At 35.3% G+C, this 15538-nt stretch overlaps 4 protein-coding genes across 10 annotated transcripts in view; 2 read left to right on the plus strand and 2 right to left on the minus strand.

Moving 5' to 3' along the window:
• The window catches only part of LOC109541004 (furin-like protease 1), a 31621-nt gene extending 22471 nt beyond the window's left edge, over positions 1–9150 (plus strand). For 4 of the 6 annotated variants that reach the window (XM_048666666.1, XM_048666679.1, XM_048666671.1 and 1 more), the window contains 5 exons: positions 2474–2766; positions 3100–3714; positions 4392–4552; positions 4710–4794; positions 8051–9150. In XM_048666666.1, coding sequence (XP_048522623.1) covers positions 2474–2766; positions 3100–3714; positions 4392–4552; positions 4710–4794; positions 8051–8457 — 1561 coding nt within the window. In that variant the 3' untranslated portion in view covers positions 8458–9150. Of the gene's footprint in view, positions 1–2473; positions 2767–3099; positions 3715–4391; positions 4553–4709; positions 4795–6651; positions 7616–8050 lie in introns of those variants that run through there. The other 2 variants (XM_048666682.1, XM_019909629.2) reach the window with 2 other exon arrangements.
• LOC109541005 (glycine-rich protein DOT1) lies at positions 9100–10246 on the minus strand. Its single transcript, XM_019909632.2, has 4 exons — positions 9915–10246; positions 9598–9825; positions 9354–9507; positions 9100–9299 (listed from the first exon to the last, which is right to left on the minus strand). Exons 1-4 carry the CDS (start codon positions 9988–9990, stop codon positions 9293–9295), a joined length of 465 nt encoding a protein of 154 aa, XP_019765191.1. The 5' UTR covers positions 9991–10246; the 3' UTR covers positions 9100–9292.
• Positions 10247–12886: 2640 nt separating this feature from the next.
• LOC109540996 (BLOC-1-related complex subunit 8 homolog) lies at positions 12887–14660 on the minus strand. 2 transcript variants are annotated; one of them, XM_048660581.1, is made up of 3 exons: positions 14586–14660; positions 13339–13516; positions 12887–13283 (listed from the first exon to the last, which is right to left on the minus strand). In XM_048660581.1, the coding sequence occupies exons 1-3, from the start codon at positions 14632–14634 to the stop codon at positions 13022–13024; spliced, it is 489 nt and encodes a 162-aa protein (XP_048516538.1). In that variant the 5' UTR covers positions 14635–14660; the 3' UTR covers positions 12887–13021. The 2 variants fall into 2 exon arrangements, with proteins under 2 accessions (XP_048516538.1, XP_019765177.1); XM_019909618.2 differs by lacking the exon at positions 14586–14660 and adding an exon at positions 13594–14044.
• A 127-nt stretch (positions 14661–14787) lies between these two features.
• The window catches only part of LOC109540995 (retinol dehydrogenase 13), a gene marked incomplete in the record, with an annotated part of 2117 nt that continues 1366 nt past the window's right edge, over positions 14788–15538 (plus strand). The window contains 2 exon segments of the mRNA XM_048660580.1: positions 14788–15067; positions 15135–15497. Coding sequence (XP_048516537.1) covers positions 14950–15067; positions 15135–15497 — 481 coding nt within the window.

Raw genomic sequence — 15538 nt, forward strand, 5'->3', positions numbered from 1 at the left:
TGTCTTTTGGTGGTCTCATAAGGTTAGCTTTATTAGAACAATTAGTAAATGGTCTTGAAAATTAACTTTATTTTTGTCCACAAACTACTAAATTTTCAAATTGTTTGCGGGTTGTTTGTTTTTCTTCTGTACATGCTCCATTGAAAGTGTTTGAGAAGATAGGTCAAGAACAATAACAAACGAAATTGAAAGCGAATGCAAATCATAAACAATTATCAGATTTAAAATTTACACAAACTCCTAATTGGTAAATATTTCGTTCTTTTAGCTCTTTGCCTTGTCCGATTTAAGAGAGACAAACTTAAGGTTTCCAGAAGGCAAAGACCTAAACGAATGAGTTTGTGTACATTTTAAATCTGATGATGGCGCTGTTGTCTCGCCGAAACGTAATGAAATAAACGATATTCAAAATTGTTACTTTACACTTTGACTGGGACCCAGGAAAGATAAGAATATAATAAGAGTTGCCAGTATTTTACAGTAAAACGTTAGGAAAAACCCGGTTTTTCTGTTTAGTGACAGTGTTGATCAGAAATATTGACCTAAACGTGAAGAAACCCCAGATTCCAAGAGTTTTCCAAATAAATGATTTTAAACTTTCGCTTTTTCAGTTCGGGGAAATATTTTTGGAAAAAGACCCAGAATTCATTATTACGGTTTTGTCCATAATTCAAACCTGCCAAAAGTTTTCCAAAAATGTTTGCAAAGCTGTTAAGGAGGCGAGTGCTCCAATAAAATCTATCTCATAATTTTTCACAGAAAATATCTGAAAATTGTCAGTATTTTAACTAAAATAATGCGATTTTTGCGTAGAAAAAATTGCTTAATAGAAACTTTGTTAAAACTAGAATGACCAGGAAATTTAAAGGAACTAAATATTTTCAGAGCGATGTGGTCGGCGAATTTTCCAAATAATTTTTTTGTAAACTATTACTTCCTGGTCGTTTTTCAAGATAATCTTAATTACTTTCGTTAAAAATTGAATAAAATTATTTGGTTTTTGTGCCAATTTCGAACCTAAAAAGAGGTTTCTAAAGTTCGTGCAAATCGATGAATGAGGCGAATTTTCAAGCAAAATTAATTTTGTGATTTTTGGCTGATTATTGTTAGAAAATAATTGTTTTTTGCGTTTTCGACTAAAAACTTTTAGTTTTGTGATGGGTTTGGAGAAAATCTTAACGGGTTTCTGGGAAAAACGGGAGGAATTTATTTTTCGTTTTTACCTCGAATTCGACGCTGAAAAGAGCTTTTGTAAAATTTTTACGAAGCTATACATTTATCTTGTAATTTTTCGCGTAGAAGACGTCCAGATCGTCAGTATTTTTAAGTGAAACTACAAAATAGAGCGTTTTTGAGTAGAAAGTAATGCAAAAAAGCAGTCAAACCTAAAAAACCACTTTTCGCTTATTCTGTTCGTTTTTTAATAAAAAATCGTATGATTTCTGTTTCAAATTCGAAGCTGGAAAGGTATTTCAGAACTTTACAAAGCGACCAAGGATTCGAAATTTTGTTCATAATTTTAACTTAACTAACTTTAGAAAATTGAGCATTTAGAAGAAAAGAAGGAAGGAACACCCCGTACACACCGAAGAAAATCCAATCAAAGGGGTTGCAAACTTGTATTATGGTGTGTATGATGGCACACTATAATACAAGTTTGCATGCTAGAGTAACTTGGCTTAAACTGGAAATTTCAGAATTCTAAAAACAACTTTTTCCCACCAACAGAACTGAGTTATTGCGCCGGTGCGTTGGGTTGGCGCACCAAGCCACTTGCGTAGCACTGCGCCAACTCCTAAAAATTCAGTGAGTTACCCAGGCCTACGTCATTTAGAGCCAGTCGCGCGATCTGATATAGAGATATATTCCAGATATATTTAATTAATTGCTGATGACGATAATTAGTATTGTGCCTTCCGAATATCGCGTGACGAATCTAAATTGGAAATACGTATGCACTGCCTGTTTAAGCGAAACTCAATCTCGTAAGGGTGAATAGCCGTTTAAGCTCGAATTGTCGCATTATCAAACTAAAAGTCGTAAATCTTTGACTTTGGAGAATTGGATGAAGCAAGCGTACTGTACATAATAAAGATTTAAGGCACATATTATGCTGAAAACAGTTATAGAACTGTTTGGGATTGGCTATGAATGATAACAATTGTTGTTAGTTGATTAAAATGTGGTATTAGATGCAAACACATTTGTTCTTTTATTCAGGTCTAGTAAAAGTAGTTTATAATAAAGGAAAAATTCAAATAAATCGGTAGTCATGAAAGGAAATTGTCACATCCTTCTAAAGCCTATGCCAGTGCAGAAGGATTCAAATAGGAGATTTGAAGCGTATTATAAAAGTCTGGGACGCATACAATCTTTGCAGGGTTTCAGTTGAACCTCGAACTAGATATTTTGGTTAGATAAATAATTGTTATTCTGTGCCTGTAAAGATTCTAAGTTCGCATGTGATTTTCAGGCAGATTCCGGCGAAAAGCGAGGTAATTATTCCGATGCAAGTGACAGAGTGCGATGGGGTTGAAATCTTGGAACACGTCCAGGCCAAGTTGACGATTTTCGCTCAAAGACGCGGAGATTTAAATATTCAGCTGACTTCTCCGATGGGGACTAAAGTTACGCTTTTGGCACACCGAACCCATGATAATTCCAGAGCTGGGTTCAGCTATTGGCCTTTCATGTCGGTCCATTCATGGGGAGAATCGCCATTTGGTACTTGGAAACTTGAAATTCACAACGATGGCCGTCTAATGGGTAAATAAAGAACATTTTTATTGTATTGAAACAAAAACTAAACAATTTGGATTGCGTTACTTATCAACAACTTTACAGGTATAACATAGATAGCTCTCGAGGCTGACGTGAAGCTTAGTTTCGTTTATAGTTGACTTAAATAGGCCAAATGATGATAAGGAGGCACTTGATTAATAACTAATTTTACTAACTAATCCAATCGCTTTACTTGCATTGTTACCATTGAGGTGTTTGTATATACAGAAAGCCCATTAAGTGCCGTTTATCAAATTGAAGCTAATCTGTCTCGGCGAATTTACTAACATTCTAACATTTCGCTATTATTAATTTCAGGAAGAGCAACGCTTCAGAATTGGTCCTTATTATTATATGGAACGAAACGGTTTCAGTCAATATCTTCAAATACGAATGAGCCTCTCAAACCGAATAAAAAACCGTCCAGAGGTTCTAAAAAGAATAAACCCAAACAAAAAACGTTTCCAAAGCTTAAAAACCAGCGGCTATCGGTTATCACAACGAGACCGCCGAAAATTCTGTCGAAACCCAAAGTAAAGCAAATTGGGCCTGTTAAAGATACGATAGTTGCTAACATTCTCAACAACACGATATTAAATAGCGCTTCCAAAAGTAAAGCGAAGACGTCTCTTCCTACCAGTACAATCAGTAGCACAACAAGCGACTTTTCTCCGTATTTCTATGCAGTTCCCGATAGTAAAGTGAATCTGGACCACGAGCAAATGGTGAAACACTATTTAAAATTCGTTAAAAACGTCACTATTACGTACCCGGTTATGATACCCGCAAGAGACTCCAGCGACAAGAAAAGTTATAAGAAAAGCCAAAAACTAAAGGAAAAAAGTCGCGACATTCAATCGTCGAATTTTAATCCCAACATGAAACCGTTTTTTCCCAAGCCAAGTGACAAACCATGCAATAAAGAATCGAAGGGTAATTTAACTGCATGTTAAAATACTCAAATTTGTTTAACCGCTTTTTTTTGTATTGAGGCTTATTTTTTGGAGTAGATGTAATGCTTTTTTAGCCAAAATTAGATTGCTGCATTTATTCACGTTCAGTAATTAATTTTTATTTATTTTCCTGACTGCGTGAAACTGTTATTATATTCTTATCCTTCCTGAGTCTCAGTCAAAGTGAGAGGTAAAAATGTTGAATATCGTTTCGGCGAGACAACAGCGCCATCATCAGATTTAAAATTTACACAAACTCATAATTGGGAAACTTTTATACATAATGTTTTTTTTAATCTGATGATGGCGTTGTTGTCTTGCTGAAACGTAATGAAATAAACGATATTCAAAATGTTTACTTCACACTTTGACTCAGACCCAGGAAGCATAAGAATATAATTCAGTAGGTAATAATCACCAAATAAAAATGTTCTTATTTCATATACATATAGCATTGGCCGAATGTTTTTTTTTATCCTTAAGCATCATTAGTTATCATGGCGTTGTTTTCGGACAAATACTGTGAAATGCTGACTTCACAGCTCAGTAATACCTCCGCTAAAGGCATCGCTACGTAGTATTTTTTCTTTTCCATGACCTTATTTTATATTGAAGTTTTTGTTATTTTGCCGCAAATTAATTAAAGGTGCATTTTAGCAGACATTAAGTACTGGGATTTGACGCTGTATGGAACTGCAACGCGTCCTGCATACGATTTGAAGCAATCTAAAGAGGCAGATAGCACGATTCCAGTTCTATATAACGATGTTTTGCATAACTCAATTGATTCCTCTGCGAATTGGAAAAACGGAGCCGAGGTAGGGGTTCATAATTTACGCCATATTGATAAAATAATAAATAACTGTGCCGGACAAAAATGATTCTTTGGTGCTCTTTATTTTTTTAGAATGGTTAGACACATTCTTGTGTTTGATTTCGTAACTCGATGTTAATTGGAAAATTATTCTTTTCTAGAATCGCAAAGATACGCTAGAAGTAGAAGAAAAACAGAAGAGCTCATCGTCGTCATGCAAACATGCGAACAGCAATTTTTGTTTAGGTTTGTTGTGTTTTATTTCAGTATCGTACTTGCGTTCATCTCTACATACCGACTTCCTTTCTGTGTTACTAATACCCATTAGTTTACTAATTTTTATTTTACATTTGTTTGTAAATAACGAAGGACGGTTAGTAAATCGAATTATCTTTGCTGTGAGAGAAATAACTACTTTAGTGCAAAATTCTGACAACAATTTTCACATAATTTTTTTACGAAAACATGCTTCCTTTATAGCCAGATTTTTTACGACGGTTGGCCAATGTTTAACACGTTCACGTAGATTTCTTTGTTCAGGTACAGTAGTACCCAGCAACAAAAACTCATAATTAAGTTACTTTTTTATTTATCTTTAGCTGTAATTTTTATGTACAGTACCTTAAAATACCTATTAAAAGCAGCCGTTATCTTACTCACATAAAATCTTGTTTTACGTACTTATTTGCGTTTTTTTCTCTGTCGGAGCATTGTAACTAAATTGATATTATTATCTGTGATCTAATTTAAAAAATGTCATTTTGTGTTTAGCTACTACTCAGAAAACATAAAACATAAAACTTACGTTATAGGAAAATGGCTGTTTTAACTGATTAATTGCAAATATTTTTTCAATACTGTACCTGAAGAAGGATAGTTAGTTACTTAATATTTTTGTTGAACAATGCTGAGTATTTATTTTTTATTATCAATGAAATGATCATATCTTTGTTGTTTTTATGAATAGTATTACAAAATAACTAGTTGAAGTGCTTCACTGCCATCTTTTAAAAAATCACTTTTGATACCAGAGTCCAATACGGATTTTGCATTGTGCCATTTTCAGTAACAGTCACCTTTGTATTAGTCGAAAGATAGTGGCCGAACGAGTTCATTTAAATCAATACTTTCAGTTCAGTAGAATATTATTTGTCAATAAATCGTTGGTGATTGTTATTGAGTGTTGGTGATGTGATTTTTATAACTGAAGAAATATTGTGGCATTTTTACACTCACTGTTAGCCAGGGTAATTCAGTCGTTTTGTGGATGTGGTTCATGTTACTTAAAATATCGTTTTGCTTTTTGTTATTTGAGATTATGGGACAGAGCTAAAAATATCAATGGGGTTGACTAAGATGTGTGTGCCAAATTCGTTAGTTTTCTGAAGTAATAACGTATAGTGGGTCAGGATAGCCCAATAAGTTGAAGTAAATGTTCATAGGAAGTAGTGTAATAGTAAATGGTTAAAGTGCAATTATTCGTAAAAGTATCAATAACGTTTGCACAAGCCGGCAGTTCTGTGTGCAAAATAGAACTGTTTACCTTCACCTAACTCGAAAGGTGCTTGAATTTACTGTTATCCGACTATCCGTTTATAACGGTTCTTTAGTTAATATTTAGTAAGTTAATAATTTACTGTGATTGTTTATTGTATATAATATTTAAAGACTCACTTTATTTAACGTTGGTGCAAGGTATCCATAAATTTGGAAATGCGATCCTATTAGTTTTTTATTTATTATAATTTTGAAATTTTCAATTCCGAGTCGTCTACTGAATAATTTGACATCACGATAAACTAATTTTCGGATTCCTTGTATGTTAAAAGTAGTTCCTGAACGTATATGTTAACCATTAATTTTAAGGTATACGTGGATGCATGCAATTTTAGTGTTGATACTTCCTGTCATTTCCTTTGCTTGCGTGCAAGTGAGCAAATACCAAATTGAATGAATCGTATAGAGCATTCTAGTGATTGAACTAATAATTAGTTACGATAGTTTTCAAACAAGTAATACTTTGTATTGTTAAAGTCTGAATCTGTAATCGCGAGAGGCATTAACAACAAATATTTCTAGTCATTTTATTAATTGCTTTTACAGTTTACTTTCCCCATCTATTCCATCGCCTCCAATCGATATGGGGTTTACGCTAAGAGCACACTTGTTCGACGGCCTTTTTCCAGCAGTTTGAACAAAATATCATTTTGCGACCGGACAAGCCTGCTCGAAGCGAATTACTACCTTCAGTGCAAGTTCTGGCAGCGCAAAAGTTTTCTTTAAATCAAAACGTACGAATCAAAATTAGTATCTATTACATAATATATGTTTAGGATTAGATGTGCACTGGAAATATAACCTTCTGCTGTTGGTTATTACTGATTTTTTAGCAATTTTTACCGTTAAGGTGTCTACACTTATTAAAGATAGCAGCCCTATAAGTTAATTAGATTTAGAAGAGAATGGCAATTTTTAAAGGCTTGGGAAAATTTTAAGCAATTGCTCTGAACAGTTGATCAGCAATTCATAAATTGTTAATAAACTAAATAATTTCCCACTGGTAAAATTTTCGGTATTTCGGGCTGGCAGGAAACAAATTAAATGATATAGTTTGCTTTGGCTGATAACTAACGAAAAATTCCGCCTAAATTGGTAGGTAGCTATATGAATAAGATTGTGTGAGTGGAGTTTATTATTGTTAGATCTAAGGATTTCCTTAAATAATCGGACAATATCACTTAATGACTATTAGCTAGTTAAGTTACACATATCGAAATGAGGGAAGGTTATATTTCTTTTTCGTTAAAATGGCTCAAAAGTGTGAATTTGATTGTGTGATCGTCTCGGCCATATTGTAACCTGACTTGTGGCATACATTGATGTACACTATATTATGATGGCCAATATGAGTCTCTGATGGTTTTGTCTCGTTCCGTTTCTGTATATAAAGCCTTGAATGGATTGCAGGCAAAACCATTAAAAGCTCTTTGTTGTTATTTATGCTATATTGTAAGCCCTACTACTGTTTGTAAAATTTACAATACAATAAAAACTGTGGTAAAATCTGCCTATTTTTTAGATTTCCCGTGACTAACAGTTTATTTTGTGTTAACTTGTACAGATATCAATGGGGTTGATAGGATGCGGTCTTGTTAAATAGCGCACGAGTAGTAGTTCTATGTCTTTTGTTGTTTTGTAAAATCATATGTTCAGGATTGGCGTGTGTAAAAGACAGCATTAATAAATAAACTCGCAGTGAGACTTTATGTAAAGGACCTGCTGAGCAATTACATGGACGTCCTTAATATTGGGTAAGTTGTTTTTACTTGTAGATGCATGACATGTTGTGTTGAAATTGTTGTCAGATTTTGGTTATTTAGTCTCGTTTATTTTATAGGAACGCCACCATGTATATATCATCATATTTCTTCTCTTACTAACCTGGATCATAACTGACTGCTGGAATAGCTTTGAATAAAATTATAGCTTTTTTTCTTTTTAGAATGTTACGGGGGCTTATTGTTATACAATGGGACATGTATAACAAATTGCACGCAGGGGTTCTATGACAGTAGGAACGATTTAACCGAAAAATACGACGGAATTAATTTAGCCAGTAATGGCAAATGTATTAAGTGCCATTATAGTTGTAAGGAGTGCAGTGGATCTTTAGATTATCAATGCACAGAATGCTTTTCTGATGCAGCGCTTTATAGGCCGTCCGGCTCAGCAAGCTATTGCTATCCTTCGAACATTATTTACGACGTTCTATCAGAGAAATGGTATTATAGAGTGATATTAGTGTTAACGTTTTGGACAATATTATTTTTAGTGTTAGGTTTTGTGTATTTTAGAAAAAGGCCGAAAGGCTATAAACTTATTAACTCGACAGAGCACGAAGAAAACTAAAACAAAGAAGTATTAAGCTGGCAGCTTTTAGCTACACTGACTAAGTAATTTTTAATTCCAAGTTTAGTTTAAATGGCACGCATGGCTACAACTAATTTTATTAAAATATGCAGGGTTTAAGTGACAAATACATTTAACATGGGTCTGCGAGACCCAAGGGTTTAGTAGATTTTAATTAAATTTTGCGTTTCTTTTTATACCCATTTTTTCGCTAAACTTGGAGCAAAAACAAACTCTAAACTGTGATCTCGTATATTTTTAAACGGTATTGCCTTCTTTATCTCACAAACACTATTAAATTTTAGCGAGTAGGTAATTATACTCAATTTGTACATAATATGACCTTTGGTTTTATAGACTTAATATATAGCCTTTAGGGTAAACCGCTAATTTCCAACAGCCTAATTATATTTAGGAGGTTCACTTGTGGTTGTCCAAACTATAGCAATTATTAGACATTGGAGCTTCTCTGTTATTATTGTTGAAAATTTCCAAACGATGCTGTAAATACCTACTATTATCCATTGAACTTTGGAAACTTTGTCGCATTTTTGCACTCGTTGGTCCACCACTTCGTTATTTCTGTTTTAACGGACTTCAATCGTCCAGCAGTTGAACTATTGCGGAATAAATAAGCTAAAGCCTTTTCTGCTAAATATTTATTGAACATAAATAAATGTGGTACAAAAAGGACTAGTTGATACTTATTTACACCTACTTAACTAATTGCTAAATTAACCACTAAGAGCGACGATCTTCCATTTCTATCTCTTCAGTCAAAGTTTGGTATTTTCTCAGAGTTGTGGCTTTGCCAAAGAAGTGATCGGGCCCTTGTTTAATAACTGAAATTTGAAGTAAAGTGTCTGAAACATTTTCTTCATCGCCATTTGTCTTACTATAAGCCCCCGTCGCCTCCCCCGGCGCTAGCTGACGCTTGGGCTTGAGAGAAACTGGCCACAAAAGGCCCAAATCCGAAGGACGTCGATTGAGATTGAGATTGTGCTTGAGCCACTGCTCCTCCATGGCCACCTCCAACAGCTCCAGCTTGAGCTAAGTTAATTTTTACATTGGTTAAATGTCGATTTTATAGCGTTTCAGCCCCAGTGATTGACCAGATGCCTTCGTATTTATTAGGTTTACCTTGGGCTTGGGCTTGAGCCTGCCCTCCGCCATAACCGCTCGGGTATCCTCCATAGTAACCTCCAGGATGGCCGCCTCCATAGCCACCTCCAGGATGGCCGCCTCCGTAGCCACCTCCATAACCACCCCCATAGCCACCTCCGTAGCCTCCCTGACCAAAGTAACCTCCTGACCCACCGTGTTTTTTGTAATGGTGCGGATCGGCAGAGCGCACTGCTCTGGTTAACTCTAAAAATGGTCAATGTAGGTACATACATGCTTTGCGCTCACTATTCACTTTTGCACTTTTTCTGAAATATTTTCAGCTTTTCGCTTACCCTTAGCATTATTTAGTCCAGCAGGAAGCGCGAAAATTTGCGCGCAAAGCCCGAACAAAATTACAAACTTGATCATGATGGTTTAAGCACAAGTTAGATGTTTAGACTTTATTGTTTTCTTGCACTTTTTGCTTAACTGCCGATCTGTATGTCTTAGATCGTAATATATGGTGGTCCCCACCGTCAGAAATGGTCTGGTTGTTCTTGAAGAAATTTCAAGATTTTACTGAAGGTTCTTTCGTCTCCCGAATCGCGCGAAAAAACGGGTACCCGTCGTTGTGTTTTCCATATTTTAAGTAATCTGTCCGGAAGTGGAATTCGCGGATGACGTGCTTTCTCATCAATTTAAATATTTGTTTATCATCTGAATCGTTTTCTTCAGTAACCTGCCATCAACCTTCATTCAGTTTATTCTTAATTAGCATGCCATTGTTGTACGTCTGGGTTTTTTATTTGGGGAATTTCTAATCTCATCTCATGTTGTTATACATAACGTATAATTGATTAAATTTTAATTAGGTACTTTTTCATCGGGTTTTTTCTCTTCATCTGAGTAAAAAATGCCGTGTTATTTCGTTCGTTTTGGTTGATCTATTTAAAGCGCCGATTGACGATTTAGTTGATTTGTTTAAATTTACATACTCGCAGGTTTTCACATCCTGCTAGGGGTTTTGTTAAATGTTGCATTTGAAACTTGAACTTGAAGCGCTTATTTTCTAGATGAATAATATTTCAATCACTTAATTTCGCGGATTTAATCGTCGATATCAAGGTTTTAGCAGAAATATTAAGATCATTGAAATTTTTAGCCTGTGGGTGTAAGGCCAGGCTCTTTCACATTAGGTAGGTGATTTACCTGCTATAGCTGAATTCGATTCTAATTACTAATCCAGGGTTATTTCAATTAGTTGTATTAAAAATAGGCTTTCAATACTACAGGTACATTTAAAAAAAATATTTTCAAATTACTTAATTACTTGTGGATTATTATATAACTGTGAGTTCCATTATGTTTTATCCCACTTAAAGCTTACGTTTTTTTAACCGGCACAGACACTTTAGGAAAAACTGCAATTTTCAATACGCTTTTGGAAAAGTCGACTTCAATCTGTTGTGAGTGTAATTCAGTGATAACAAGAAGATGCGTTTCTGTATTTTGATAACATCAAATTAAACTGATATTTATTCAAATATTTATAGATTTATTTAAGTCACATCCCCCGTTGTCAACATGTTTTTGGCAGAAAAAATTATCGTGTTGCTTTTATAATCGACAGAGGATTGATAATCAGCGGTGTTTACTCAATAAGAGCATTCGCAAATTCAATGTTGCGACTTAAAAAACATATATAGGTACCACTCAAGTTTTATTATTTGTGAAACGATAAGTGATGGGCGTTTTTTGGGCTGCATAAACTGTGTTTTTGGGGTTTGGATGTGTATTTAACGCGAAAAATTGAAAACCTACATTATTTTTGACCAGTTTAATATCGCCTACAGGTTGAAATATATTTTATTGAAGGAGATTGGACTGCATGGTGGCTGCTCTCCTGATATTGAAATTAAAAGTTATTGTCAAGTCAGATTTCCTGAAGAATAATTTCCTTGCATGCTTATGAACTACCTTGAATATATTAGCGCGAATTTGATTACAAACCATCAAGTAACATCTTACTTAACATTAAATGTTGCTAATCAAAATTCAATTAGTCCTCATTTATTAAGAAAGGCATTTGAATTTCAGGGTCTTAGAACGTATGTGAAATAAATTATATACAGTTGAGTCCGGATATAACAAACGTGAAAAATGAACTAAAACTGATTTGTTATATCCGGAGTTCGCTATAAGCGAATAATAATACAAAAACACATGGTGTATTTTATTTCGTTATTTTTACATAGAGTAGTAGAAGTTAGTCGGTATGACTAAAAAGAACACAAAAAGATAAACAAAATTAAATTTGAAATCTACTTCATAAAGTCTGTAATTTTTGTTTGTACATTTCCGTTGTAAAAATAGATGTTATTTATGTAGTTTTCAAGATCACAAAAGGACTCCCAGATATGATTGGGAACTTGGCGTGATTGTAGAAAATTCCGTGTTTCTGACACTTTTTTTGTCATTTCAGAAATCGTTGGAACAGCGTTAGTGTCTACAGTAGAATACGTTTCACCTAAATCGTCATCTTTCTCATTATTGCTTAAAGCTGTAGATGAGGTTGCGGAGTCTATAATTTGCTCATCGGTCAACATTTCTCTTGTAAGAATATCATTATCAATGCTCACATATTCGAAGAAATTTAAATCACTCAATTTGGTTTTAACTTGTTCTTCGACAACATTGGGACATCTTTGTCTGTTTCATACTCGTAGTCAGAGTCTATACTTTTCTAACCATTCGTTAAGTGGAATTTCATCGTCTCGTTCATAATCATTTTGTTTTATTACAAATCCCCATGCTTAAAGCAATTTGCAATGGTTTTTCTGCTAACTTTTTGCCCAGCTCTATGAATGAAATTGACTGCATCTAAGAGATTTATAGAAAATGTTTCATTTTCATCGATCGCCTCTAACGTTTTCCTAAGAAGGATTTTTCACCGGCACTCTCCAACAATTTTTCCGCTTCTGATATTATGCCTCTTTTTGAAACGCTCTTCCCAACTTTTAGAACAAGCAAACTCTTTGTTTTTTATTTTACTCCCCATTTCACTAGCGTTTTCTTGCAAAACACTGCCAGTTATGGGAACGTTTTCTTGTCCTTTTTGAGTAAACCACTTAATAAGTCCCGTGTCAACCTCTTCATGTGCAGATAATTTTAACTTCTTACATCTAACATTTGTTTTGTTAACGTTTCAATTAATGGAAAAAAGTTCGTTTTAACCGAAAGTTCACTATAAGCGGACTTTACTGTATTTCCTTTTGAATACAGTTTTGTATTGTAGAGACTTAGAGACTTGAAAGAAAATACTTCCTTTTTAATGGTGCAATAATATTTATTATAAAGTTATTTGTACAAACAAAACAAAGAAGCAATATATATGTATAACTATTACAATTCAGCAGAAGTACATTATCACAATTGAGAATTTCTATGGTGTTGCGAGTCATTAGCTGTTGGAAGCATGAGTTGCTTTGCTCATCATGCTCTCCACTCGATTGGCAGTTTCTCTCACTACATCGGAGAGCTCTGGCAGCTCCGGTAAGTCCAAAGTAATGTGTGCTGAGAGCCTCTTGTAGACTGAACTGGAGTCTGCCTTCCTCCTCCTTGACTCTTCATATTTCAGCTGCTGCTTTAGGAAAATGGCATTCTTCAGATTTTCACGAATGTTATCGAAGATTTCATCAGCCTTTTGCATAGATTTCAGAGCACTGAAAAACAGGTACTTATGTGCTACTGATGGGAGATGAATGGGTCGCTGGTAACCTTGATGCGTAGTCCATATCGTAACATCTGCCCTGCAGCTCGGTTTGTAATTTGTTCACATCGGTCCTGCGATCAACCATAGGATTCAGGGCTTTTCTAACGTGCTCCTGCAACCGGTAAAATGCCAGGGAAGGCTCATTTGCCACTATATGCATATTTTCAGAAATCCGTTCAGTCGCTGAAACATGTTTTTTTTAGAATGGCTGTTTGGATGGTTGGCTAGTTTTAATAAGGTTCATCATCAGGCTTTCGTACCTTTTCGAACTTTGAGCTCCAGGTCTCCATCCGCATTAAAAGACATGGCAAATTGACGAAGTGGCGATTGCTTTTATAGTGTACTGTCCGACTTTATCCTCATTTTTCAGTTGCACATGGAAAATTCGTTAAGAGAGTTAAGAAAGCTCCGCATATAGAAAACTATGTGTAATTTTCAAAATTTAATTGCTTGGCATTGCCCGTGAATATTTTTTAATTCGATTTCAAGTAAAGATACACGAAAGAAAGATGATCCAGGGGTAAGGGAACGTCTGGAAAACGCGGACTCACACTGGAAGAGACGAAAATGTGACACGCATATCACCATAGATGAAGACAAGTATATCACCGCATATCACAGAGATTCACACTCTGCCAGACACTATTTGATCTGTGTCATAGTGGTGACTGATAATAACCACAGATCACAGACGTCAGTGATCTGTGGATAATGACTCTGGCGTCTAGCGGTAGCCTAGATATTTCACATGCGAGGATCTTGGCAGCTCTGACCACGCTGAATGGCGGGCAGTTTGAAAATGTACATTTAGCACCGTGAGGAATTTTTGCAAAATAAATTCTCAACACAAAGTTTCATCAATAGTTTTGGAATGAGAGTTTTTAAAGTCGGTGCCAATTTGTGTGTTGCAACTTATTAAAGTAAAAGTAGAACGAATGAAAATAATGAATAGTAAACTGTAATGAAACCATCAGTGTGGATAAAATGGTGGATTTACCCACTGTGGGAAAGACGTCTTTGCCATGTCATGTTATACATGAAACGAAGATTGTTTAAATCCACTTTATTGTCTGCCTTTTACAATCTGCCGCTGTCTTGTTTTAAATAAGTAACGTTAATATTATCGGAAATTTACCGTTGCAAGTATTCATTGGCCACAATAGATCTCTAATTAACACAAAAAATAGGGATATCTCGCACATAATAACTTTTTCTTGCCCATGTGTATAAAGTAAGTTCATTGGTTACTTGCCTTCATCTATGGGTTCCAAATTGGTTCTATCGTCAGCATGACTAAGCATGACTGGTTTGGTCTCGTCTTTATCACTTTATCTATCGTTTGGTAATCTGTGATGACTTGTACCAAACAAAACTGATCAACTTGAGTGATTGATTACAGTACAGCAAATTTTACGTCGTATCTAAAGTTTATTCTACTATATTTATAGGTGGGATCGATAGAATTCCAAGGCAAAAACTCCCAAAGCTGGAAGAAATAAAACAATTCATAGATAAACCGGTTACTCGAGGCACCAACCTTAAGCTCGGCTAGTTGAGCACAGCGTGAAGTGATTCGCAACGCAGTGACTTCGATTGATTGGTAAAGTACTCTCGCAATGGGGTTTTTCAGCGCCGCATGTACATCTGCAGCAAGACTTGATGGCAAAACGGCAGTCATTACAGGATGCAATACTGGTATCGGAAAAGTTACAGCTAAGGACTTCTTTGAAAGAGGTACACGAGCGTTTCATTTACAGGTCAACCAATCGCCACCATGTAATGAAAATCTTAATTCTTAAAGGGGCTCGAGTAATAATGGCATGCAGAGACCAGCAAAAGGCAGCAGCTGCAGCTGACGACATTAAGGCTTCTTGCCAATCAACAGCCAAACTCGGAGAACTGGTGATAGAACCGTTGGACCTCACAAGTCTGCAATCAGTCCGAAATTGTGCTAATACAATTTTGGACAAGGAACCTTCAATTGATCTGCTGGTAAATAATGCCGGCATAATGATCTGCCCAGAAGGGAAAACAGAGGATGGGTTTGAAACTCAATTCGGAACTAATCATTTGGGACATTTCCTCTTTACGGTGCTTCTTTTGCCGAAAATTAGTCAAAGCGAACGCTCGAGAATAGTCACTTTGTCTTCTATCGCCCATGAACGTAAGATGGTCTAAAACATATTTCGCCTCAATTTCAATGCA

Source organism: Dendroctonus ponderosae, unplaced genomic scaffold, assembly GCF_020466585.1.
Source record: "Dendroctonus ponderosae isolate FM_Combo_2020 unplaced genomic scaffold, Dpon_F_20191213v2 Dpon_F_20191213_1, whole genome shotgun sequence".
NCBI classification, from domain to species: Eukaryota; Metazoa; Arthropoda; class Insecta; order Coleoptera; family Curculionidae; genus Dendroctonus; species Dendroctonus ponderosae.

Coding starts and splice junctions, on each gene's coding strand:
- LOC109540996 (XM_048660581.1), bottom strand. CDS start 14,634: ATGCTTAGTCATGCTGACGATAGAACCAATTTGGAACCCATAGATGAA. Junction 13,517..14,585: donor TTTGGAACCCATAGATGAAG/GCAAGTAACCAA, acceptor AACATGTTTCAG/CGACTGAACGGATTTCTGAA. Junction 13,284..13,338: donor GATATGGACTACGCATCAAG/GTTACCAGCGAC, acceptor CCTGTTTTTCAG/TGCTCTGAAATCTATGCAAA.
- LOC109541005 (XM_019909632.2), bottom strand. CDS start 9,990: ATGATCAAGTTTGTAATTTTGTTCGGGCTTTGCGCGCAAATTTTCGCG. Junction 9,826..9,914: donor TGGACTAAATAATGCTAAGG/GTAAGCGAAAAG, acceptor GACCATTTTTAG/AGTTAACCAGAGCAGTGCGC. Junction 9,508..9,597: donor GGCTCAAGCCCAAGCCCAAG/GTAAACCTAATA, acceptor AAATTAACTTAG/CTCAAGCTGGAGCTGTTGGA.